Genomic DNA, 25919 nt, shown 5'->3' on the forward strand with positions numbered 1-25919 from the left:
GGGAGGTGCGGCCCAACACTGATGGCCGGGTTCAGCAAAGTGGCAGGCATCAGTGCCTCGGGCCCATGCCGTTTCTGTGGCGAGGCTGGGATGTCGGAAAGCCCCGTTCCAGGAGGTTTGAGAAAGGGGGGCTGGAAAGTCATACTAATGGATATAAAAGAGAAGGACAAAAATAATGACTTTATAGAGGCAATTTAAATGGATAAAGTTTTAACTTTGGAACCACCTTCATATTTTTCATATTCAAAAAATAAAATTAAAGCAGTAAAAATGGGAGGGGAAGCCTAACACTGAGCACAAAGAGAAATCAGTAAATCTAATTATATTTCAAATGAATAACATATCAACACTGTAGAAAGAATGAAACCAAAGAACTTTTAAATTTAATACCTGACTATATACCCTTAGCCTAAAAACTAAAAGAACTATGGGGCGCCTGGGTGGCTCAGTCGGTTAAGCGTCCAACTCTTGATTTCGGCTCAGGTCATGATCCCTCCCAGGGTCCTGTGATGGAGCCCCACATCAGGCTCCCTGCTCAGCGGGGAGCCTGCTTCTCCCTCTCCCACTGCCTGCCACTCCCCCTGCTTGTGCTCGTGCGCTCGCTCTCTCTGTCAGATAAGTAAATAAAATCTTTAAAAAAAAAAAAAAGCTACGAACAAATCAGGATCTTCTAGTAGGTCTGTTTCTCACAGTGGTACGGAGTGTTTGTGTATATTAGAGAGAAGTGAGCACAGGAGCGGACACACTGATGTGAGAGCCGGGATCCTCACAGCTGGAGATGGGAAACAATGTGGAAGCAGAAACAGCAAGGAGGGATATAACGGGTTGGACTGGAACTGGAGGCACCACTGTGAAATAACAATTTTTTAAATAAATTATACTTACGTATGTATGCATGTGAGATATACCCTGGTTCTGTCTGCTAAAGGGCCTGGACACAACGACACCCCAGTAGCAATTAAAACACCCAGCACCAAATCCTGGTGCTTAAATAGCACCCCCCTTTAAGATGAACCAGGGCTCCTTAGAGAAATGGCTGATTCAGGGGCAGGGACAGTATCAGTGAAGCTGGAGCATCTTTTTTTGTGCCAGAAAGTACAGAAGTGCTCCCCAAAAAGCTGGAGACCTGTCAAAAGGAATTGCCACTTGCCAAATCTCAAACAATTTGAGCGTTGTAGAATGACAGAATGAATACTAGTCCACTGAATGAAATAAGAAGCTGCAAGTCCACAATGTCAATAAATAAATAAGCAACAGACATATAAACAAAAAGGGGAGATAAAGGGAGAGTTCATCCTTCTAGCAGATGCCATATAATAAAAAACGAAGAAAGAATGATGGTATGAGGAAAAAAAATCACCATGTTGCCACCATCACGGTGATGGCTGAGGCGAGGAACATCCAGGAAAACTCAGGTAAACGTCTCAAGAGGAGCCACATGTTTACAGGATTACAAAGTATCCTGCAGTGATTACTTAGATATTACACAGGGAAACCGTCGCGTACAGCAGACAACCTCACCCAAGTGATCAAAATTATTTTCACCAACAATGGGACAAACCGATGGTACGTGCCTCGTAAGCACAATAGACCACGAGAACACAACACTTACGCGGCATTCTTGCCAAAACCACACAACTCATCTCATCGAATCTGTCTAATCCAATCCTAGAGAAACAACAGAGAATCCCAAACTGGGGCATTAGCCTGAACCCTCCAACTGGTCCACGTCACGGAAGACAAAGGGTGAAGGAAAAGGTTAAAGACAACCAAAGACAGAGGACAACTAGATGTAATGTGGGGAGTGGGTCCTGGATCGGAATCAGGGATAAGACTCATAAAAGACATTATTGAATCAATTAGTGAAATTTTAATACAGACTGTCCATGAGATAACGATACTGTCATGGATTTAATAATGGCACTGTGGCTGTATAAAAGAATGTCCTCAGTGTGCGGGGCCACACACTTTGGCACTTCTAGGGGGAGGTGGGAAAGGCACATGATATCGCCAATCCACCCTTGGAGGGATGATGATGATGATGATGATAATGTCGGGCTCCTGTGTAATAATAGTAATAATAATAATGTTGGGCGCTGGGGGGGGCATCTGGCTCAGTTGGTGCAGCGTGTGACTCTTGGTCTCAGGGTCATATGTTCGAGCCCCATGTTGGGTGTAGAGATTACTCAAAAATAAAATCTATAAAAAATAATAATAATAGGGCGCCTGGGTGGCTCAGTCGGTTAAGCATCTGCCTTCGGCTCAGGTCATGATCCCAGGGTCCTGGGATCGAGCCCCGCATCGGGCTCCCTGCTCCGTGGGAAGCCTGCTTCTCCCTCTCCCACTCCCCCTACTTGTGTTCCCTCTCTTGCTGTCTTTCTCTCTGTCAAAAAATTAATAAAATCTTTTTTAAAAAAATGAAAATAATAATAATGTGTGTACACACATATGCACACGTGTGTGTATACACAGATGGTCCCTGACTTACAAGGGTGTGATTTACAATTTTCTACTTTGGGATAGTGTGAAAAAGCAACAGGCATCCAGTAGAGACTGCACTTCCAATTTTGAATTTTGGTCTCTTCCCGGGCTAGAGACAGGCGGTACGACTGCCCCTCATGACTGTGGCAGCGGCAACGAGCCCCGGCTCCCAGTCAGCCACACCACCAAGAGGGTAAATAACTGATAGGACCATCCTGGGCCCACACGGCCATTCTGTTTCTCACTTTCAGCACAGCCTTCAATGTAGGACATGAGATATTCAATCCTTTATTATAAAATGGGCTTTGTGTTAGAGGATATCGCCCAACTGTAGGCTACTGTGAGCATTCCGAGCACGTTTATGGTAGGCTGGGCTAAGCTATGATGTTGGGTAGGTTACGCGTGTCAAATGCATTTTTCACTTATGATATTTTCAACTTTATGATGGGTCTATTGGGATATAACCCCATCATAAATCGAGGAAGATCTGAATACACAGAGAGAGAGAAAGAGAAAATGACAAAGCAAATATGGCAAAACTGATGAAGCTGGGTAAACAGTATAAAAAAACTCTTCGTCCTAGTCTCAAAAAAACTGCAAATGATTGTTTTTTTATTTAAATGCAATAACATCTATTAAAGTACCTAGCACACAGCTATTGTTTAGCAAAGGTTCTCTTTCATCCTTCCTCTAACCACCTCTGACTCTTGAATGTATTTTTTTTACCCATAAATGTCTGGGGTTTTTTGTTTGCTCGTTTTGTTGAGTGTTGCCAACATTTAAAACTCATCAGTTCTTACCCCCCACCCCCAAAAACCCGACTTCCATCTTCTCTGGAAAATTCAGAGCAGCCACGGGGCATGGGGCAGGTGCCAGGGGTGGTGCCTCCTAGCCGGCTTCACCCCTGTGCCCCACCAGCCGGACCCCAGGTTTGGGACGGCGCAGCCCTCCAAGCCCCTGGAAGCCATCCCTGGAAGGAAGAACAGTCAGTGTGGCTCTGCTGTGAGCAGAGGTAAGTACCGCCGAGGAGTCGGTTCCCCCCGGGCCCCTCCGAAAGAAGTCTTGGACCAATAGACGATGTGTCTTAAGACTCGCAATCCCTTGCCCCACTTACCGTTGAAAAACAGCTTCTCCAGTTTCTCGAGCAGCCCAGCACATTGATTCAGCTGCTCCTGGAAACCCTCGGCCACGTAGTGGTCCACGTCGCTGGCTTGCAGCAACCGCTCGAATGCCTTAATCATGGCGTTCACGTGTTGCCGGTAAACGACGCAGACGCCGTGGCTGTCCTTAATCTGCTGTCTTTGAAGGGAGAGCTCCCTGGCCTGGGACTGAACTAATGAATCGTATCTGATAAAAGGGGGGGGGGGGGAGAGAAAATGCTTGTACCATTTTAGAATTGAATTTTTGTGACCTTAACACTAATTGGAAAAATGACAGAGCACAATTTTTAAAAGCCTGCGGCTGTACAAGTATACGTACTTCTAGAAAAATGGGAAGTCTGCAAGGTCACTCCTTCGATTTCAAAACAGCCAACAAATGCTGGACACCAAAGGTTCTTCTGCAGTATTTTTCACCTTATAAAGCCCCCAATTACAGTACAGACCGGCAAGAACTCAGGAGGACAATTGGTTTCCATACGCTCTTCAAAAATATTATTCTGAATTATAGAAACAAGTGCTCCAAGGGCCGGGGGACCTACCACAAATTCTCAGGAAGAACAAAAAAGAAACCGTAACACAGGAACACAAAAACGGGACTCTCTCCTCTCGACTGAAAGGTCAGGGAGTAATCATAATCCTAACAACCATTTATGGAGGGTCTATGACCTGTCAGTCACTGCATTAGGTGTTTTTTTTTTTGTATAAGTTAATGGCTCCTTGCAATCTCTGGACAAATGTAGGCACCTCCTCATTTACAGAGGAACGCAACTCAGAGATCGCAAAGTTAAATGGGGAAGGTTCCGGACTCAAACACAGTCTGCCCTCAAAGCCCACACTCTGTTGTACAATCCTACCTCCTGAGACCAGATCTGCTTCTTCCTGTGTCAGCCCACGAGTGCTCGTTGGCACGGAGCGAAACATAAATTAAGGAAAACGTGGCTCCTATTAACCGTGGCCACAGTCACCTGGACCTCACGTGGCTTGGCAAAGATGCTGACCCTTCAGTTCAACGTGTTGCCCCTTCCCTGAAATGAGGACAGCACAAGGACTAGGGTGGGACACTGCGGGCCTGCGCACTGGCCACGGCTCGGGGCAGCACCGTCGGCGTCCTCAGGCCGTCTGCTCAGTCACGGCAGGCTCTTCGAGCCTCAATTCCTCATCCACAGAAACACGTTTAAGAACACCCCCTTTCCGGGTGATTTTGAGGAATAAATAAGAAAGTGCCTACCTGGGGGTCTGACACGACTGCCTTTCAATAAATACAAGCTTCCCCCCATCTTGGTGTTTGGGGAGGCTTGAAAACATTCACTCTGGCTTCTGACAATTCAGAACTATGTGTTTGTCTCAAATTTAGTGATGAATGAAGGTCAACTTTACAAATGACCACTTTTTTGTCATAGCTCATAAAGCAAAATTGTACATATCTATGCCCGTAAAACATGACCTAAAAATTCTTCTCTTTCTATGCAGGCTTATTTCCTCTAAGATGACCTGAAAGGTTAAAGATATGGAAAATATTTATATTCTCCCCACCCTGCCTAGGACATTAGTTTCAGTCCCACAGTAAAAGCCAATAATGGGGTCCAGGAGTAAACACTGCCATTCAGCAAATGTGCCACAACTCACCGAGTGACCGGAATAATACCTTTGCCCTGAGTTCCCAGCCTGACGAGGGCAAAATCCGCTCTGCCAATTTCAGAAGACACAAAATGAGAATGTGTACAGCCACTGTTCTTTGTGGCTTCATGTTCACCTCTCCACAGGGCCCAGCTGCCCTAAACCCACCATCAAGCCTTCCCCAGGACACAAGCCACCCCATCGCCAAGCAGCATTCCCCTGCAGCTCATGGGCTCCGACCTAGTGGCAACACGGGGGAACTGCAGGCTTCAGAGTGGGAGAAGCAGTGGTGGAATGTACCTGGAGGGTGAGAGATCTCTGAACTTATTCTGCAGGTTATGGATTTCACTGAAAAGCTCCATGTTCAAATCCTGCTCCTTCTGCAGCTCGTACTCCTGTTCCACTAGCTGCTGTCTGAGGCCCTCCAGCAGCCCGCCATCGGTCACCTCTGGAGCCAGCTGATGAAGGATCTTCATGTGCTTCACATAATGTACTTGGTGCAAACTTGAGAACGTCATTTCTTCTTCGTCATTACTACCCTTGGGCTTGTTCAGGACGTCCTGGCCCCCTTCTGTCCCACACAAAACTGTGATAATGGCCTTGCTGCACTGGGAGTGCTTTTGAAGCTGAAATATGAAATTCCGGTAGCCCTCGAGCTCAGTTTCCAAGTCACAGATTTTCTGTTTTAAGTTTTCTGTATCACTTGAAGTGTCGACGTTCTCAGACTGATGGGTCCCAATCACACCAACTTTGGTGGAAAGCTGATTCTTAGAACTCAAGTAAGCAGCAACTGAGGTTGGGCTTGGAAAATCTTCAGAAGGATTCCCTTTGCACGTTGGCAAGATGGCAAGGCCATCGGGCTGGCAAATTTCAGAGGCTGCGAGTCAGACACACACTGTCAGTACCTCCTTTGCTGAAATCTACCCCCCCTGTCCCTGCACAGCCTAACGAGCCTCTCTGACTCCAGTCCTTCCTCTTACCTCTCAATCCACCCTCTTCCTCAGAGCAACTATTCTAAAAAGTGAATTTGACCATGATAACCACCAATGCCGAGCTAAAATTCATCAATATCCCCACTATGTTGAGGATTAAGGCCAAACTCCCTCTTACAGCGTCTGGGACCCTCCACAATCTAGTTCCAGGCAACCTACCCAAGGGCATCCCCTCATACTACCTCTGGAGATTCCCAGAATTCCTTGCACACACCAGGCTGTTTTGTGTCTCTAGGCTTTTGCACGTGCTGTTCCCTCTGCCTGGAATGTATCTGGTCCTCTACGCCTCCTCAATGAACTCCTACTCATCCTTTGACATGCAGATCTAATTCTCCTTCTGCAAGAGCCCATCTTCAAACTAGGCCAAACTGTCCCTCCCTCTGTGCTTCCACAGCACCCTACACATATCACCCCGGACACACACCCCATGTGCTGGGTACGAACGTAGGAACAACACCAGCTTGTTTATTTATTTACACAGCAATTAGTTGTTTGGATTCCTCTCTCGCTCCTTCACGGGAGGGACTGGCTTTTCACCTTCGCGTTCTCGGGGCCTGGTACGTACGGTACACCACCCAGACCGGAAGTCAGAAGGTCTGACAAATACTGGGGAGTGTGTGAAGTAACATTAAAGAGCAACAATTCTAAAACCCATATGACTGAGGACAGTCTTCGTTTCCACGTCTAACAGCTTAGAGGCACCGCGAGGCACCGCGAGTCCCCGCAGTGAGCTGTTTCACTGCTGCATGACCCCGCCGGGGACTGTCTCCGGACAGCTGGTTCCGACCGCCACACGTGCGGCCCGGCTTGTGTGAGCCGTGGAGCCGCGCTGCAGAGAGAAGGCAGAGCCCTGAAGTCGAAGAGAAGGGCGACCGCACCCAGCTTTGCCACTTGCTGTTGACACTGCAGCTGCAGGCAAGTAATTTAATGTCTCAGAGCCTCAGTCTCCCCGCAAAAGATGTCTAAGCTGCTTGTTGCGAAACTTCTGGCTCAGGCCTGAGTCCAGAGCTTCTGTCCTCAACCACATCCCACCCTGCCCATTGGCCAGGGAAAGCTCAGCTCAATATAAGGTGTGTCTAAATACTTAGGAGGCAGCAGAATATAGTAGAAAAACCCATCTTCACAATCCAACCAGATCTGGTTTCAAACTCTGACTCTGCCACTTACTAGCTGTGTGACCTCAGGCAGGTTACTTAACCTCTCTGAGCCTCAGTGGCTTCATCGGCAAAACGGAAAGAACAGCATTTACTGTGAAGGACTGCGTTTGCTGTGTTCTGAGGATCAAAGGGGACGGTATCTGGAAAAGCGTCTGGCACACGGTAGTGAACGAGCCCAACTAATATTGATATTCTCTGCTTCCCTCGAACTACTGGAAGATGGAAGAGGATGCCTATCACAGGAGGCAGGAGGCACGCGAGCAGGGGCAGTGGACCAGGGCAAACGCTGCAGAAGCAACCATATGGGTTGGACGACAGGGCCTGGGAGAACTCTCAGAGGGAAGAGCACACAAAAATCTTCGTCAGACTGTGTATTCCAATTTCTGGGTTCTGTAACTGTTCCTCGTGGCTGTAAGCCCATTCTTATCTCTCTGTTCACGATGCAAACACCATAAAATAACTCTTTTTATTTTAGAAAGCAGCTGCTACATGACCTAAAGGAAGCATTCGTAATACAGCATTTCTACTATACAAAATCTGTGATAGTCACTAGGGTCAGCGGTCTCTCGGGGTACAGACATGTCATTCATCTCCGCTCTCCGGGGTCTGGCACAGGGCCTGGGGCAGAGAAGGTACTCAGTAAGTAACTGCTGGCTGAATGAGTATAAGAGACAGACAGAGACAGAGGGAGAGATCTCAATAGGCTTCTTTTCTGGTAAATCACCTTCCAAGTCAAGGAACTATCTGTGCCATAATAACCTCATGATAATGGAATTTCCTGGCAAGAAACAATGTTCGTTCACTCAGGGGAATAAAGATCAGTTTCCATAATTTTCCTTAAGTAATCATCAGGCAGAGACAAATGTAGTAAGACCCACCACAAATGTCCTTCTGCGATGCAGACTATGGCCAGCTCTGACGCTCAGCTACACACACACATACCCGCATCTCAGAATGGGGTGGGGGGGGGAGGATGGTGTGCATTCTCCTACCAACACTTAACCTCCTATTTAAGCTCTGCTCCTCACAACACAACAAATCTAACATTTACACACTTGCCCCCAATCTACAGCAGCTTGTGATTCAGCAGCGGTAAGATCTGGTTTCTAGGCTCCAGGGCCGGTGCCCAGCACGTCTCACAGCCCGGCATCGACACGGCTACCTGATTCGCTCCTCGCAGCTCAGTGGCCCTCGATGAAGGGCCAAAGGTGGATCTTTCATTTAAAATCACGGCAGTGGAGGGTGTGGGAGAGGGAGGATCACAAGCTGCAGTGTACAGGGTGAACCTGCAGGTTTAGCAAGGCCTCGGGACACACAACTATGCCAGGGCCCGGCCGAGCACCAAGCACCTCACCTATGCGAAGACTAAATGGACAGCCTTCACAACAACCCTACGCCGGGTCACTGGTTTCCCCATTTTACAGAAGAGGAAATTGAGGGTTAGAGAGATAAGAACTTGCCCGAGGGTCAGGGCGAGTAAGCAGCAGAGCCCCCGCCTCAAAGCCTGGCCGCCTGCCTCCAACACCCTGAATGCTGCCTCCTGATGCATCTATCCCTCTTGCGACTGCAGTCTTCCATATCAGGAGTGCATGAGCAGGAAGAGACCTTCCTCAGCCCTCAACGTGAGGGCCAATAACATCTGGGGAATCCCCTGCATTCCCTTCTCAAGGATCTATGAAGGAGCTACTGAAGAGCAAAGAACAGCGAAGGCGTCACACACGGTACCAGTTCTGCTGAGGGCAGTCCCTGAGCAAGTCAGTTCGAGATGAAAACGTTGGGGGGCTGTTGGGAGTGTCTAAATAACTGAGGGACTCAGGAAGGCCTTCCCTAGAAAGTGACACAGAAGCAGAGACCTAAAGACAGGGCATCGATTAAAGGGGGAACATTCAGGCAGAGGCACGAGCATGTGCAAAGTTCTAGAAGCACACTCAGACAAAGGAAAGTTCACGAATGCTGGGGATTTGGGAGGGAGAGGGAAACTGCCAGTCAGACATGAAGCCCTTAGCAATCAACTAGCTATAAACAAGAAATCCAAAGATATCCCCAGGACCATTTATTTGCATTAGAGGAAATACTGCAGTTCTGGAACTTTCTACGATTCAGCTAAGGGTACTATATTGCCTGGTCGAGTGGCTTTCTCCTCAAAGCCCCCAACATTCAGAAGCATGTGACCACGTATCCCCTGCACTGACTAGAGGCCTTGGGAAAGCATACACCAGAACTCAGTGCTTCTGCAGAGACTGGCGTTCTCATAGCCACCCCCTGATAAATTTAGAATTCCTGAAGACAATTAGTTCTTACAGAATGAATTAGGTCCAGATTAAAGGTGACTCTTTTTTAACAAAGGCGGAGGGGGGTGGATCTAAGGTAAAAAGGAAAAATGTCAGCCTGTGTTCATTCTGGTTGAATGGGAACATGAATATTCTTTTATTATCCTTTGTGCTTATCTGTATGCTTAAGAAGAAATAGATCCGACTTGCCTGGGACCTCACTCATGTCCCTGTACCTTTCCCACTGAGCGACCTGACACGGCCCACACACCAGGAGGCAGCTCGGGCTCACCTCCGACCCACCCTCCTGGGCGGCGGGAGGCCAGCGGTGCCCGCCTAACCAGCCAGCACCCAGCACCACACGGAGAACTGTCAGGTGGCAGGGTTGGCCGTGGGGTCCCTGAGCACAGGGACTGCGCCCGCCAGCGCCTGGCCCACTGCTGGGGAGAAAAGCGTGACAGATGACCGGTGAACTCAGACAGGCAGTCTACTGTACCCCCGCTCGTCGACCCACTTACCAGCTGGATGACCCTGGATCAATTCTTTTTAAAAACCTCAGCTTCCTCGTGTGTTAAGTGGGAATAGTGACGATGTCCTAAGATACCCATTGCGGGGCCTAGTAACAATTTTTCTATGAAACACCCCAAGGAGTGCCTGGCACACAGAAGTTGTTCAATACACATAGGGGTTGAATTCTGACCGGTCTCGTAGCTGGTGTGCTGGTCACTGTCTCCTTCCTTGTCTCTCCAGACACAGGGCATGGTTTTAATTCCCTTTTGCTCTCCCGGGCTGTCCTGGTAGGCTGCTCCCACAAGGGGCTGGGCTATGGGCATTCACGAAGAGAAGGAAAAATAAATAAAACCATAGACTTGAAACTTAGCCAAGCAACTGAGAAGAACACAAAGATACAACAGGGAAAATAAAAACACTGGGGAGGCAAAATGCAATTTATAAGATAAAATTAATCTATCGAGCTGCCATAACAGGACATAAAAAGCATAAATATACTGCAGCTTGTCTGAAATGGTTTAAGTCCAGGCTCTCAAAAAACTGTAAGTGAGAAAATAGACTCATGCCCACTTTTCTGGAGAAGAGAGAGGCCTCAAGGACTACTGGGCAATTGCAGGAGTAGCACCTGGTCGAGGCACCCTGGTGTCTCGGCAAGAAATAAAAACAGTGGTAACTGCATGGGCGCCTGGGTGGCCCAGGTGGTTAAGCGTCTACCTTTGTTCGGCTCAGGTCATGATCCCAGGGTCCTGGGATCGAGCCCCGCATCAGGCTCCTGGCTCAGCAGGGAGCCTGCTTCTCCCTCTCCCTCTGCCTCTCCCCCTCCTCATGCTCTCTCTCTCTCTGTGTCTCAGATGAATAAATAAAATCTTTAAAAAACAAAACAAAACAAAACAGTGGTAAGTGCATACAGCAAGCCCTGGGCAAAGTGCCCGGGCCTCTGCTGGGCTGAGGCACCTTTGCCATAAAACCTTTCCTCCTGGGAGTGTCCCTCACTTCTGCCCTGCACCGGTATGTTTCATTTTCTGCCCCTTCCCACTAGACAGGAAGTTCTCAGAAAGGAGAGACTATCTCAGTCCTCTCCATCTCTGTCTCTGTCTCCTACACCCACTGCATGAGGCTGGGAACACAGCAGGTGCTCAGGGAATATTCACTGAACGCATGAATAGATGTCTGCATGGATGGATGGAAGGATGGACGCATGGAGAGAAAGCGGGAAAGGAAGGAGGTTCGAAGGAAGAGCAATACTGCCAAAGGCCCACTTATCTTGAAACCTCCACTATGGTGAACCCAAGAACCTAAAGATCAATGGAAAATACCATGGGCTACGGGTCATCAGAAAATCCACATGGAGGGTGTCCAGATGCTAGGCTTTATAAGGCAAGTAAAGGGCACGGGCCTGGAAGTTAGGCAGGCCGGTTCGAATCTAGCTCCGGAAGTTAGTGGCAGTGTGACCGTAGCCAAGTCACTTTATCTCTGAAAGTGCTGCCTCATGCTAAAACAGGGATGATTGCTGTTTCCGCCTCAAGGACTGTTAAAAAGATTCCATTAGATCGTGTACTTAAAGTGAGCAGTGAGGCTGAAAAAATAACAGAAGCCCGTCTCATTACTGACACAGGAAGAGCAAGACTCCCAGTCGCCTCCCAGCCCTGAGCCACCAGGAAAATCTCCACGTCAGATGCAGTCTCCCATCCCAGAATGCCAACTCTTCCATGGCAAAATCCCAAATAAGGGGACGCTTGGGTGGCTCAGTCAGTTAAGCATCTGCCTTCAGCTCAGGTCATGATCCTTGCTCGGCGAGGAGCCTGCTTCTCCCTCTGCCTGCCAATCCCCCTGCTTGTGTTCTCTCCCTCTCTCTCTCTGACAAATAAATAAATAAAATCTTAAAAAAAAAAAAAAATCCCAAATAAGCTCAGTGTCGTCCCTGAACATGCACCTTGCCCCCTCATTCTAAGGCCCCGGGCGGTCCCTCGGCACTGCTTCTCCTGCGGCTGTCCCCCCAGAGTGGAGGCCAGTCCCTGGCCATCTTTCCCACATCCCCTGTGATCCCAGACCTGGAAGAGTGCACGTGCCTTGGCCCTCCGCTGACACCTCCAGGTCATGCTCTCTTCCCTAAACACTCCAGCTCTGCGGCTCATGCTGCCAGACCTCCAGCGACTACCCGCCTTGCTGCAGTCACCCGAGGTCCCGAATCCGAGTCCCCTGAGCCTTGCTGACAGCATGGCTCCTAACTGCCCTGTGTCTCCGCCCCGCTTTACGGTAAAATTCCTCAGAGCTGTCTATTCTTGGCATCTCGGTTCCTCCCCTGCACCGGCTCTCTGGAACCCGTGCCAGGCAGGCCTCGGCCGCACCAGGGCAACAGCTCCCTCCAGGGGACCAGTGATGACTCCCCGTTACTAAATCCCAAGGCCGATCCTCAGGCCTTGTCTTACTGACTCACAATATTGGATACAGCGAACCTGCTCTTTACTCAGCTTCTGGTATCATCCTCTCGTGGCTCCGTCCCTGCCTCCCTGGCTGCTCCTTTTCCTTCCAACCCCTACTCACTGAAGAGTCCCAGGCTCGGTGCCTGGGTCTGTTCCCTGTGTCGCCAAGTCTCAGAGCTTCAAATACCAGCGATATGTTGACATTTGCTAAACTGAAGGCCCTGTATCTGCCGCTGCTGACCTGGCACCGCCATGGGGCTGGTCAACAGGCGTCTCAAGGAGTCCCAAACCAGACACTGGCTGCTGGTCTCTGCCTCTCCCACCTCAGGGCAGCACAGCTCCATCACCCCGATGGTTCGTGTTACCAGTGATCCTTTCAAGCACAGGTCGGCCTACTTCTCTTCAAGAGCCAAACACAGAACATTTCCGGCTCTGCCAGCCACAGGGCCTCTATCACACCTACTCAACTCCGCAATCCCCGTGCCAAAGCGTCCCAGGCAACGTGCAAATCAGTGAGCGGCACGGTGCTCCAAGAAAACCTAAAAACGGCCAGCGACTTTGGCCCACAGGCCGTAGCTTGCCCATCCCTGCTTTCAAGCTGAAGTCAGATAACATCACTCCGCTGCTCCAAACCCTCCATTTCCGGTCTTACCTGAGTGAAAGACAAAACCTGAGAACGGCCTCGGCAGGCCCACCTGATATGCCACGTCCCTGACCTCCTTCCGGCCTCCTCTTCCCCACTCCACTCCGGCCACATAATTGGCCTCCTTCCTAGTCATCCAACACCCCAAATTCAAAGCAACATCAGGGCCTTTGCCCTTGTTCCTGCTGCCAAAAACGCACTTTCCAAGCTGGCCGTTCCCCTCCTCTCCTCCGGGTTTGTGTTCAGATGTCACCTCCCCGGGGAGGCTCTAGGATCCCGCGGACGGCAGCACACTCTACCCCGCTCCACATTGCCCACGCCCTCAGCCCTGCTTTCCCTTCCTCCCCAGCACCTGCCATCTCTCGCGTGCTATCCCTGCTCATCAGCGTACTGTCTTTCTCCCCACAACAGGAACGGAAGCTAGACACAGACTTAGATCATCTGTTTTATTCACTATGTCTCCAGGGCCTAGCACACAGCAGGGTTTCATCAATACTTTTTGAATAGATAAATAAAAGATTGCTGTTGTTGTTCTTGGTATTATGTGTTGCTGCCGTGTGCTTACGCAGAAGTTCAAAATCAGGAGTCAACACATGTACTTCTGTGGACTCGTGAACCCTCTGAAAACGAGGTCCAACACTACCTGTGTGCTCACCTACACTGCTCTGTGATAGGGTTTGGAATTAGACCTGAGGAAGCCAAAGTAATGTAGCCTGGACATTCTAGAAAACCCCACCAAGAGGGTTCTCACTTATATACATGATGCCATATGCCTGAGGCTTCCACAGACAAAGCCAAAAAAACCCACCCAGATTCAAGTCATCCCACAGCTGGGGTAGCTGCAGACCATCCCAAGTGAAGGGAGCGGTGAGCTCGCAAGACCCGCGAGCACTTACAAGTCCCCTTTATCCACACTCCAGGATAAAATGAAAACAATGGATTCATTCTCCTTACTGTGTTCCTTTGATTGTGTATTTGTCAAGAGTCAAGATTAATCACTGTAATTCATAAAATTTATACTCAAACTTACTGCAGTTCTAAACAACAAGTTTGACATTTCAAGCAGCTCTATCAGGTCGTTCATCTAGCTCACGGAGAATACATTTTTCTCAGTGCTTACCTTTCTGTACCGTTTTGTCTGGCGCTGGCCTCCCCTCCATCATTGCTTCAGCCAGAATTAACTTTTGGTGAAGTTGCTTATTGCGGATTTTAAACTCCTTCAGCTCCCCCTGCAGCTCCAAGATTTGGCCCTGCAGCTGGGCCACCATCTCCTGGGTGACAGGGAGCCGATACACATTTCCTAATGACCGGGACGGCTTTATCGGGATGGGCAAGCGGGACTTCTTAGCTTCCTGAAGAGACACACACACAGGACAATGAATGCGCTTCCTCTGGTCACAGAGGCAACATTCTCATGCCAACCTCGTAAAACAGGATTCAAACCGGCTGTCCAGACTTCTGGTTCCTAGAATGGCATCTATGTTTATCTCCCAGTCTACAGAATTTGTGTCTTGGCAGGTCCCTCCTCTGACTGGCAAGTGCCAAGATTTTCCTCCTCGACACCCTCCTGGCCCTGGCCCACTGTCTCTGTGGACATCCAGATGCTCAATATATGGCAGTCCTTTCTCCAACACAATCTTCTAAATAACATTTTCTTGCTCCGTATCTGTTTCCTCATTCCCACCCCTCCACCCGCTCCTCAGTCTAAGCCAATCTGCTAGTCCACGAGAACCACCCCCAAATGAAGTTCTCCGTGGCTACCGAGTCACTAAGCCAGTGGCCATCTCCCAGGCTCAGAGCTCTGACCTGCCTTCCCTCAACATCTTCATTTCCACTGGCTTCCACGTACTCTGAAGCCAGCCCAGCACTCAGCTCCTTCCATCCACCATCCAAGTCCCCACCCCAAAGCTACGCCGCTTCAACACCCTCCGTCTTGGTGAATCACACCACCATCCCCTCGCTGTGCAACCCAAACCTGCGAGTCTACTGAACTGCTCTTTACACTCATCACCCACTCCCGCCACTCGCCAGGCTCCATTAATTCCAGCTGAGCTCTTTGGACTCTCCTCACCCCCCACTGCCTCCATCCAACCCCGAGCCATGGCTGGCACTGACCTAGCCATGGCAGCCACCTCCTGAGTGCCCTCCCCCACTCCTTCCTGCCCTTTCCAGTCCACTCTCCATACTGCGGCAGAAAAGGCAAACTTAACATTCCTCACCTCTGCTTGCAACTACTGGAACACTTCCCCGTCTCTTTGACCAAGGTCAAAATCCCTACCACAGCCGCCATGATGTACATGACCTGCAGCCCGAATCACTGCCCCTCTGCCACCTCCCCTATTCCCACACACTCACCTTCTATCGGTTCCTCAAATGTCTGTGTTCCTTCCACCCCAGGGCCTTGGCATACACTGTCTCCTCTGTCTACAACACGCTTTCTTGCCCACCCCCACCTCTTCCGTAATCCCAATACATTCATCAGGACTCCGCTCATATATGTCTTCCTCGGGAGAATGGGCCTTGATTTCCAAGACCAGATCAGGTCTCCCTGTTAAGGACACGCACCACCCCCTACAATTCTTTAGGGAGAACATTAGTCCCATCATAATTAAATGCCTGTGCAATTACTTGTTCTTTGTCTACCTTCCACACTGGCCTATAAGCTCCAGGGTTCAGGAACTCTGCATTTCTTGGTCATACTCTATCCATAGCTGCCAGCACAAGAACATAGTAGGTACTCAACAACTATCTGTGGAATGAACATACAAACAATAACTTAAGAGGCCAGATGGGGGTGACTTTCAAGTGGGGAGAATTTTAAATATATTCAAAAGTTGGGGAGAGGCACCAAATCTAAAATATATAAAGAGCTATTACAATTCAACAATAAAAAACACAAATATTGACTCAATTAAAAGATGGGCAAAGGATCTGAAAAACACTTCTCAAAAGGAGACCTATATATGGCCAATAAACACATGAAAAGATGCTCAGTGTCATTAGTCATCAGGGAAATGTAAATCAAATCACAATGAAATATTGCCACTCCCAACTCATTAGGACAGCTTATGATCAAAATAATAACAAGTGTCGGCAAGGCTATAGAGAAACTGGAACCTTCATGCCTCTGGTGAAAATGTAAACTAGGGGCAGCCATTGTACTAAACAGCCCGGGGGTTCTTCAAAAGGTTAAACACAGAGTTCCCATATGACCCTGCAATTCCACTCCTTGGTGTTTACCCAGGAGACGTGAAAACACACGTCCACGCAAAGACTTGTGCATGAATGTTCATAGTAACGTTATTCATAATAGCTAGAAAGTAGAAACAGCCCAAATGTCCATCGACTGATGAATGGATAAATAAAATGTGCTACATCCATACAATGGACTATCATTTGACAATAAAAAGAAATGAACTGCTGCTATAGACTACAGCAGAAACGCACCTCGAAAACCCTACTATGCTAAGCAGAAGTGGTCACCAAAGATCACACGTTATACGATTGCATTTATATATATAAACATCCAGAATAGGCAAATATATAAAGCCAGAAAGTAGATCAGTGGTTGCCTACAGCTAGGACAGATGGGGGAAATGGGAAATGACTGCCAATGGGTCAGGGTTTCTTTTTGGATAATTAAGCATGTTCTAAAACTGATTATGGTAACGGTTCTATAACTCTATGGATATACCAAAAACAAAATAAAACAAACCACTGCACTATATTCTTTAAATGGATAAACTGTATGATATGTGTATTATACCTCAATGAAGCTATTATTCTTTTTAATTTCTTAAGTGGAAGAGAAGGAACCTGAAAAGAAAACAGGAAATACCTGGGACCCTGGGAATGACGAAACCAGCAAGGTCGCTCAAGCAGGAAAAGGGAGGAAGGAGCCCTGCTTGCACACTCTAGGGTGTAAAATACTTTCAAGCACACTGTCCCACAATCCTCCCGTAAGCTCTGCATTTCCAGAGCTCACAGGATAATAGAAGTTACCAGGCCTATTTCTCAGACAAAGAACAGCCAGTCCAATGTCATACAACAAGAAGGTTAGAGAGCTGGGCCTCACAACGGCTCTCCAGCCTCTATTGCTCAGTTAAGGAAGTGAGACACTCTACCCCAAAATTCCAGGGCAGACAGCAGGTTCATGGCCAAGGACAGTTTGAGGTGGTAAAGGGAACCAGTGACAGTTGGGGGGGGGGGATGCCTCATCAAAGAGGACTGCAAAATAACAGTCATTTGCTTGGTCCTCGGTCTCCACCAATCTTTATTCTTGGATCCAAATCTGTGTGTCATATGGCAGGAGAAAAGATATCTGCAAGTGCACAAATGCCAAAGCCAATTTCAGGCTGGAAGACTGCCGTCAGTCAACCTAATGCGGGTTCTAAAATAACACCACACAAAATGCTACCTTATGGACACTGCGCACAGTCCCACCTACCACCTTATTAAAGATGTCATAATGGAACGCCTCACTTGGGGGTGGAAGGGGGACAGGAATGCACACACACCGATCCTGACATGCACCTACACAACCATGCACAAGGCACCAGCAGGCACCTGCCACACATTTCCTCATGTCACCACTGCACCAGCCTCCGGTTCCAGGTCACACTGATCCCACTTGAGCCACCGAGCAAGGTAAGTGGCCAGGCCTGAAGCTATCAAGGTACATCTGTGATAGTATCCCTCGCTGAGGGCTCCTCCCTTCCTGAGAAAGGTAGGTTTAGAAAATCCCTGTCTTGGGCACCTGGGTGGTGCAGTCAGTTAAGCATCCAACATCTTGATCTCAGCTCAGGTCTTGATCTCAAGGTCATGGGTTCAAGCCCCACATTGGGCGTGGAGCCTACTTTAAAAAAAAAAAAAAAAAGTATACTCCTGTCTGCCTCTAAAACTGGACTTCGGTCTATATTCCTACTACTCCTCTTAACAGCTAACTCACTCTGGACCATTTTCTGAGCCTTTCAGAGGCTATATTTCTTCATATATAAAATGTAGGGAACACCTACCTAGCTAATACGCTTGAGAAGATTAAATGTGATGATAGAGATACAGAATGTCTAACACGATCCTGGCACAAAGAGCAGATGCTAAAAAAATAAACACAGTGGCCTTCCTTTTGAAGACACAGCAAGAAGGATAATTCCAAACTAAAAAAAAAAAAAAAAAAAATTTTTTTTAATATATTTGGGGAAATTAATGAGTTCATTCGATTATGCAATTTTTCTGCACAAAGGAGGCTATCTCCCACACAAACTGGGGGAAAAAAACATCTAGTCTTCCTAATACACAGGTACAAACTAATAGAGCTGGGGCAGATGAGACCATTTCTATTCCAGCCAAACCGCACAAATTTACATCTGGAGTACCGTTAATATAATGGCAGTGTCTTTTTTTTTTTTTTTTGTCTTTACTGATATCTTTAGAAAACCCTTTTCTAGAAATTACAGTTTTGGTGCATAATTTAAAACAATCAAAAGCAATTTTGCTAATGATATATCTAACTCCCTTTGGTATGCACAAAAGCAGTAATTTAGTGGTCAGAAAATAAACTTAATTCTCCATTCTGATGCTATGAAGCCGTGTGTACAGCTGATTTCTCAGATACAAAACACCCATCAGAAACGAGAACACCAACAGCCATCACTGGAGCTCTATTAGAAACATGACCTACTTCTCCACCAGAACACTGACATCTCCCTGCTTTGGGGATCATCAACTCCAACCCCTCTGCCCACGAGGATTTTAGTAAAAGGTCCAATCAAATACTGCCAAGAGAGTCTGGCTTTTAATAATGTGGCATATTCGATGGTATTTGAGGAGAAGCATAGAGACAGCATCTTGACTGAAGCAAAATGCATCCCCCCACCAAAACCGGACCCTACCACTCTGGGCCAGCAGGAGCTGGGGCTAGCCTGGCAAGGGGTATGGCTGCACCATCAGCCCACTGTGGGCATTCAAAATCGGGCTTCCTCATCTCTGACGGGTGTCGCAAGGATAAGAGAATGTAGATGAAGCCACAGAATAGAACCTCTCTGCCACAGAGTCTGCACAAGATAAAACCTAGGTTCTTGGCCCTCCTCCTGAAGTCAGGTTATCACAATTTCACTGCAATCTGCAAACGTAAATATCCACCAGTAGGTGAAAATCATATAAATTTTGGCACATTTCCCACAACAGAATCTTACAGAGCCGTTACAAGGCAAGATGTTCCTGATACACAGCATGAAAGAAAAAGCTACACACAGATGTATAAATAGGACTCTATAAGGAAACTGCATAAATGTCATGATGTACAGACAAATAAGACTGGGCTAGACGAACACATACCTCTAGGTAGAGGCCAGACTAAGTGCAGGCAGGGGGAGACACCAGATTTTACATACATCAAAAAAAGCAATGAGAGCAGAGTTGAGTTTTTAAGCCTTTCATTTCTATAAAATAAGAAAACAAATAAATAATAGAAAAGCTTACTTTGTCAGTCCCGTTGGGGAAGGAAAGGGCAGTGCCCTGCCTCCCCGGCTCCATGTGCAAGTTCTCCGGCTGACCCTCAGTGTGAAACACGGCATCCGGTGGCTTCTCTTCCCAAGCCTCTCTCTTTCCCTCATTTTGGAATCTGAGCGTGTCATCCTCCGCGGTCGCAGTCTGCACGGAGGCATCTTTCAGCTCCAGCTTGGACACTTCACCCATCCTTCCTAGCTGGGCTGTCCGAGGTGACTTCCGTTCATCGTGGGACTTGGACAATGAGTTGACTTGGGTGAAATGTCCGAGTTCACCTCTAAGCTGAACAGCCATTTGCTTAAGGGACTTCTCAGTTTTACCGTCAAGGTGTTCTGCAGACACTCCCTGCTCCGTCAAGCACATTCGTTCCAGAAGTAGTTCACGCAGCACTTTCAGAAGGTCTGGCCTGTTTTTCCAAAAGGGAAGGAAGTGGAAGAAGTAGGTTTTCTGCTATAGCCTCATGCCCTACCCGGTTTCCCACGTTTTCTCCACTGACTGGCCCGAAGTCTGTTTAAACTAAGCACACGGACCACCTGCCACGTGCCAGGATCTACCCCCGAGGATTTTATCCCATGTCACCTCATGACAACCACACGTGGTGGGGGTACTGCCGTGTCTAACTCATGGATAAGAAGAGGAGAATCGATTTGACACAAGTACACAGCAAGTGAGGCGGCCACGTGCTGCAAGGATGCAGGCTGGGCCTAGAAAGGAGCAAACAGGGTCATCAAGTATCCTTGACAATTACAAGGTCCACCCACCCACTGGCCCCATTCCTACATCCAGGGGCGAGTATGGCTTGGGTGGACTGGTCAACCTGATGGACCCATGAGTGACCTGGCCCATCCCTGTGCACAGCCAGTGCTCAGTATATAGGTACTGAATGAAGGGATGCTGCAAACTACTCGGAACAGAAATAGTAGTGGCTTTGAAATCACACAAAAATGGCTTCGAATTCTAAGCTGGAGATGCTTTGGAAGTAAGGTAAGTCTCCCTCCACAGGACAGCAATGAAGACGAAACAAGAGAGCGGTAGCAGATACTTCCGGGCCCTGGCCACGTGCCCGAGGCTCCCGCAGACCCCAGCTACCGCTGCTTGCACACTGTGTGCATGGCACCCGGAGGCACAGACTGTCCCGCCTCCAGCACTCCCTGCCTCTCACCCCTGCCCTGGGGCTTTCCCAGAGCTCCCTGAGGCCCCCAGCCAGGCGGTGGGAGGTGGGGACCAGTTTACACGCCGTGTGAGCACACACAGGAGCCCCTCCCACTCCGCTCTAAACACACGTAAGTGACAGCAAAATACCATAAGGTGCACTACAGGCCTCGAAATCAAGGTAAAATTTATCCAAAGGTCAGAAACAGAGGAGGAGACCCCCAGGCAGGAGAAAGGGGGCATCTGCAGAAAGCACTGGGGGCAGAAATTTAACTCCCACAGTGGAGAAAACCAGGGAAATCTCATGAGCCAGAGGCACCAGCAGCACCCCCACAGGAGGAGGAAGGAGCGCGGGGGCCAGAGCAGGGCTGTCCACACCCGCAAACCAAACCTGCACACACGACCCACCAGTACGACAGACAGGCCACAATCCAACGAATCAGAGTTCACACTTAAAAAATTAAATTAATAAGGCAACCTGAAGATTTTAACATAAGTATGTGTAAATCACCTAAAAAATAAAGGAGAGGGACTCATTTAAGAAAGAAGAAAGAAACTAGGAAAGTGAGACAGGAAATTAAGGAAAAAGGGGACCGGAGCGGGCCAGGACAGAGGGAGAGGTCTGCGGAGAGCTGCTGCTGACATCCATGACGGGCTGAGGTCGTGGCGGTCAGCGGTGACAGGGGACAGAAGGGGCCGCCTCCGTGCTGCGCACTTTCTCTTCTCTCTGCCATTCCTCCCACCTGCCTTCGGCCCACACCAGCCTCTACAGACCGACTCCCTGAGCACACCCTGACGGTCCCTGCCCTGTATCTCGGCTACCGCTACACGTGACAAGTGACATGAGGCCTGGTTCCACCTTCCCCACAAAGCCCTCCAGGAGCGAGGGGAAGGTCCTACTCCCCTCTGGGTTCCGATCATCTAGCTCTGGGGCAGAGTCAACTCCGTTCAGATCACACAGCGATCTGAAGCAGGGTAAAAAATAAAAGTTTAAAAAACAAAATTAGAACGTATGGTACATTTTTCACTTCTAATATGGAATCATTTAGACTACACACACCATCTTAAAATTTAGTAAACCCAGACTTTAAAAATATTTCTGGCACTTTAAGCACGTTAAACTAAATTTTCCTTTCCTCTCCTTCCCTTAATATAGATTAAAAATAATGACAATTGCTATTCAGCTAGCCCAGGGAAGACTGTTACTCACCACCAAACAACACACAATAAAATCCGGAAAAAAGACTTTACAAATGGGTACTAAAAGGTGGTGAAAGAGGCCATTAGAATATACTAAAGTGGGAGAGCTGTTAAATAAAACATTTCAAGTGTTATTTTGCTAGAAATCTGAACAGCAGATTCATTAAGCCATTGCCGTGATCAGGACCTTTTTAATGGTTCAGTCGAGGGTCTTGCCAGAGGCCTGAACATTGTTTGTATGTTCCTTCCTTCCAGAGGATCTTTGCCACAGAGAGTGTAAGGGGGAGGAACTGACGTTTGTGAAGCACTTGCCATGTGTCAGGTGCTATAAATACACCGACGACATTCAGGCCTTGCTGTAGGACTAGGAGATGGGGCCAAAGCTAACCCCATTTTACAGTTGAAGAAACAGGCTCATAAAGATTCAAGATCCCCTAGCAAAGCTGCAGAACAAAGACTGGAACCCAGATCTTTCTGACTCCGAAGGATCACTACACTCTCCAGTTTTCCACGGTCACCTTCTGCTGTGATGTTGGGCTTCTAATTGTCTCCACTGACACTTAAATATTTATTGAGCATCTGCCATCTGCCACGTAAGGCAGTGGGCATGCACGGTGCAAGGGAATCATGGGGCTCATATTTCATTGAGAAGACAGACAGACGTTCATGCAAACATTGATAACGAAATAAAACAATGTACAGCAACGATAAGTACTATGAATCAAGGGAGGGAGGGAGGAAGTCCTGAAACCATGTGCAGAATCAGGATTTCCCGTTAGTGGCCTGCAAAGCCTCTCTACAGAGCTGATGTCTAGCTGAGACACCACCAGTCACATACACACCTAGGCAAAGAGCATTCCAGGTAGAGCGAACGGCCAGTGCAAAGGCCTTGAGGTGAGAATCAGCCTAGATGTCTGGGGAGCAGAGCAGAGCTCGGTGAACAGGAGGGGTAGGTGATAAGGACAGAGAAAGAGGCAGGCGCCAGGTCAAGAAGCTCTGATCTTACTATAAGAGCAATGGAAATCTGCTGGAAGGTTTTAAGCATGGAACGGATCTGATCTGACCTAAGTTTTATTAAAAAGATCACTATGGCTGCCCTATGGAGAATGGACAGTAGAGAAGGCTGTGTTGCTGGTGTCCACGCAAGAGATGGTGGTGGCTGGGACCAAGAGGGACTTCCTAAGCAGAAGACTAGTGTTTCGCTGATCAATCAAATCCTGGTTACCCCAAGGAGTCTTTGTAAAAGACTCCTCCAGAAAGTTCTCCGATGGCTCTAGCATTTACTAGCTAAGGTAATGTCAAGTCCCCAAACGTCAGCTCCCACTTTTATAAAAAGGAGATCACCAGGAGCAGCATGCAGAAAGCCGGTGTGAGGGTAAGATGAGACTGGGCACGCGATGCCCCGTGTGTGCGCCAGGAAGGGGTGCAGACCACGGCCGGGCCTCCAGGAGGACCCGCGGAGTCATGACTCCCCTGTCGTGGGCTTTGGCAGTGCACCATTCAGCTGTACAGAGAACAAGATCAGGGCTGCAGGTTTAGGCTGGTGTGAGAAAACCTTTTCTAACACTACAACTGGCCAACCAGGTCCGGAAGCCTATGGAACAGATACCTCCAAGGCACAGGGAACTGAACCAGAGACGTCACAAGCTTGCCCAGCAGGCAGAAAATGCTTTCTTAAAAAACGTAACTAGGTCTACATTTTTAAAAATCAAGAGATTTAGAATAGTTTGGGGACTTCCACTGAAAGACTGGAAGGCTGGGAGCCACAAAGGTCAGCTGGGGCTGAGAAGCTCCTGCCCACCGGCAGGGGGCACACGTGCCCCGGCTGGCCCCATGCCCACTGCAGCCCACCAGACTTGCCCCGGCTCATGTCACCCCCACGCAGTATGAGGCGGTCCTCAGACAGAGAGCTGCATCTCCGAACTCTGATGGAACATTCGGGACCCTGACATTGAGAAAACCCTCCCTTTCTCAAGCGCTGACTATGGTCACCTAACTGCTTGTGATAATTAACCAGAACCGCCACTAGACAGGTGCCCCAAGAGGACGCGTGCTAGAAAAATGTTGGACAGATGCCAGGGATTGGGGAAGGGTCAGCCTGCCTGAGCTCACAAAAACAGAACACTCCAATCCTTTTTTTAGCTAAAGAATGTCTGTGAGGCTTAGTCCACCAACAATGTAAGAAATAGTAGGGTTCCTGGCTCTTGCCAAGAGTCATGGGCAGGAGTTAGCGGCTCCATTTCTCTACCTACACTGGAGGAGAACTGGACAGTTTTATTGAACACACACCACCCGCCTGCCATTTTCCTTAAACGGTGCGCTTTCTTACTCCTCACGGCACCCGAGGAAGTGGTCTGAGAGACTGGGGCCCTGAGAGAGGAAGGCACGGCTCCTTCTGGCTCCAAAGCCCAAGCAGCTGTTACGATGGTCTGGAAAGAATGTGCAAGGGGGACAATCTCCTCCCGAAGGGTTAATGTTAAAAATACAAATGTACTGAATGTTTCTCCTTTTTTGTTTTAAGGCAAACACCCTGAAGTATTCCCTCACACAGGACGACTCCCAGCAGATACAATGAGAAGAGAACTGAAGTTCAAGCTCAATGTAAAACAGCGAGTCACGACTGCAATGGCAGTTTTTAAGCTGTTGCAGGAACTGGAAGAAACTCCAGTAGGGCTGATTCCTCTCACTGACAGGCAGACAGCCCTTCCCAGGGCTCTCAGGACCAATTTCAGAGGAAAGCTTTCTTTCTCTCTTTATAATGGGCTTGCACAAGGCTCTGCTGAAGTCCCCTCCCAGCCACTAGTGCAGCCTAATTACTTAATTGCATGACTGGCAAGATTCCTTCCAAGACATTTCAGGGGCTCGCTCAGCTAAATTACACAGCACCGCCATCTAAATCCATTTAGCAAAATGAGTTTGTTCTCCCCTCAAACTAGAGAGAAAAAGCAACACCGGGGCCCCATGTCTACCTGGATTCCAGTAACAATGTGGCCTTCTCGTTGAAAAAAGGGGCAAGCATGTTCAGGAGCTCGCCTTCTTCTAGACTCTGGTCTCTGGGGCAGCCAGGTTTGTGGGTTCCATCGTAGTCTAGAATACTGGAATCTGTGTGCTTCAAGTATCCGTTTTTGCAGCCCCCTTTGGAATAATCCTCCATGACCTGCAAATCAGAGTATTTGGTCAAAATATGGACCTTGGAAGAGAGGAAGGGCGTACGTGGAGGAGAGGGAAAGGACAGAGACCAAGTGGGAATGAGCAGTGCACGCAAGCCGGAGGGAAAAGGCAAGTGGGACAGGGCAGACAGCGGGCTCTGGCTCACAGGTCCACACACGTGCCTTGTCGCTGGGCGGGCAGATGCTCCTGCAAGAGCACCAAGAGGTTCACACCACTTCTCCTCAACCCTCACTTCCCTCATCCACAAAATGGGGAGAGTAATGTCACCTCCCAAGGTGACCATGAGAATCAAATGAGATGACTGACTCACCTAAGGTCCTGGCACAGTGTCCCGCCCACCACGGGCACACCCCCCCCCCACCCCGGCCCACTCCTTGTGAGTGAGTTAAGAAGGGTACGGAGCCCACACTATGAACGATGCTTCGGACGTCTATTATTTATCTACCTCTTGCGATGTGTCCTCCCCGTTATATATCAGAAAGGCGCCTTACTCTTTACACAGACACCCTAATTAACATGACTTTGATTTGTCTCATTAGGAAAGTAGAGAGTTCCTAATTCCCAGGGAGATGTTATTTACGGATCCAATTTCAGGGGTCACTGAGGGCCCCAGAGGAGTGGTACCAAGGATGCATC

The 25919-nt window shown here is 48.6% G+C and overlaps 1 protein-coding gene across 5 annotated transcripts in view; it reads right to left on the reverse strand.

Annotated features, from left to right (window-relative positions):
* Positions 1 to 25919, reverse strand: part of CDK5RAP2 (CDK5 regulatory subunit associated protein 2) — a 174950-nt gene that overhangs the window by 41951 nt on the left and 107080 nt on the right. For 3 of the 5 annotated variants that reach the window (XM_032419158.1, XM_032419156.1, XM_032419154.1), the window contains 7 exons: positions 25082 to 25269; positions 19734 to 20166; positions 14374 to 14605; positions 10378 to 10500; positions 5559 to 6135; positions 5268 to 5327; positions 3596 to 3828 (listed from right to left, as the gene is read on the reverse strand). In XM_032419158.1, the coding sequence (XP_032275049.1) occupies positions 3596 to 3828; positions 5268 to 5327; positions 5559 to 6135; positions 10378 to 10500; positions 14374 to 14605; positions 19734 to 20166; positions 25082 to 25269 (1846 nt within the window). The remainder of the gene's footprint in view (positions 1 to 3595; positions 3829 to 5267; positions 5328 to 5558; positions 6136 to 10377; positions 10501 to 14373; positions 14606 to 19733; positions 20167 to 25081; positions 25270 to 25919) is intronic. The other 2 variants (XM_032419157.1, XM_032419155.1) reach the window with 2 other exon arrangements.

Source organism: Phoca vitulina, unplaced genomic scaffold (genome assembly GCF_004348235.1).
Source record: "Phoca vitulina isolate PV1807 unplaced genomic scaffold, GSC_HSeal_1.0 scaffold21, whole genome shotgun sequence".
In the NCBI taxonomy this organism is placed as follows: Eukaryota; Metazoa; Chordata; class Mammalia; order Carnivora; family Phocidae; genus Phoca; species Phoca vitulina.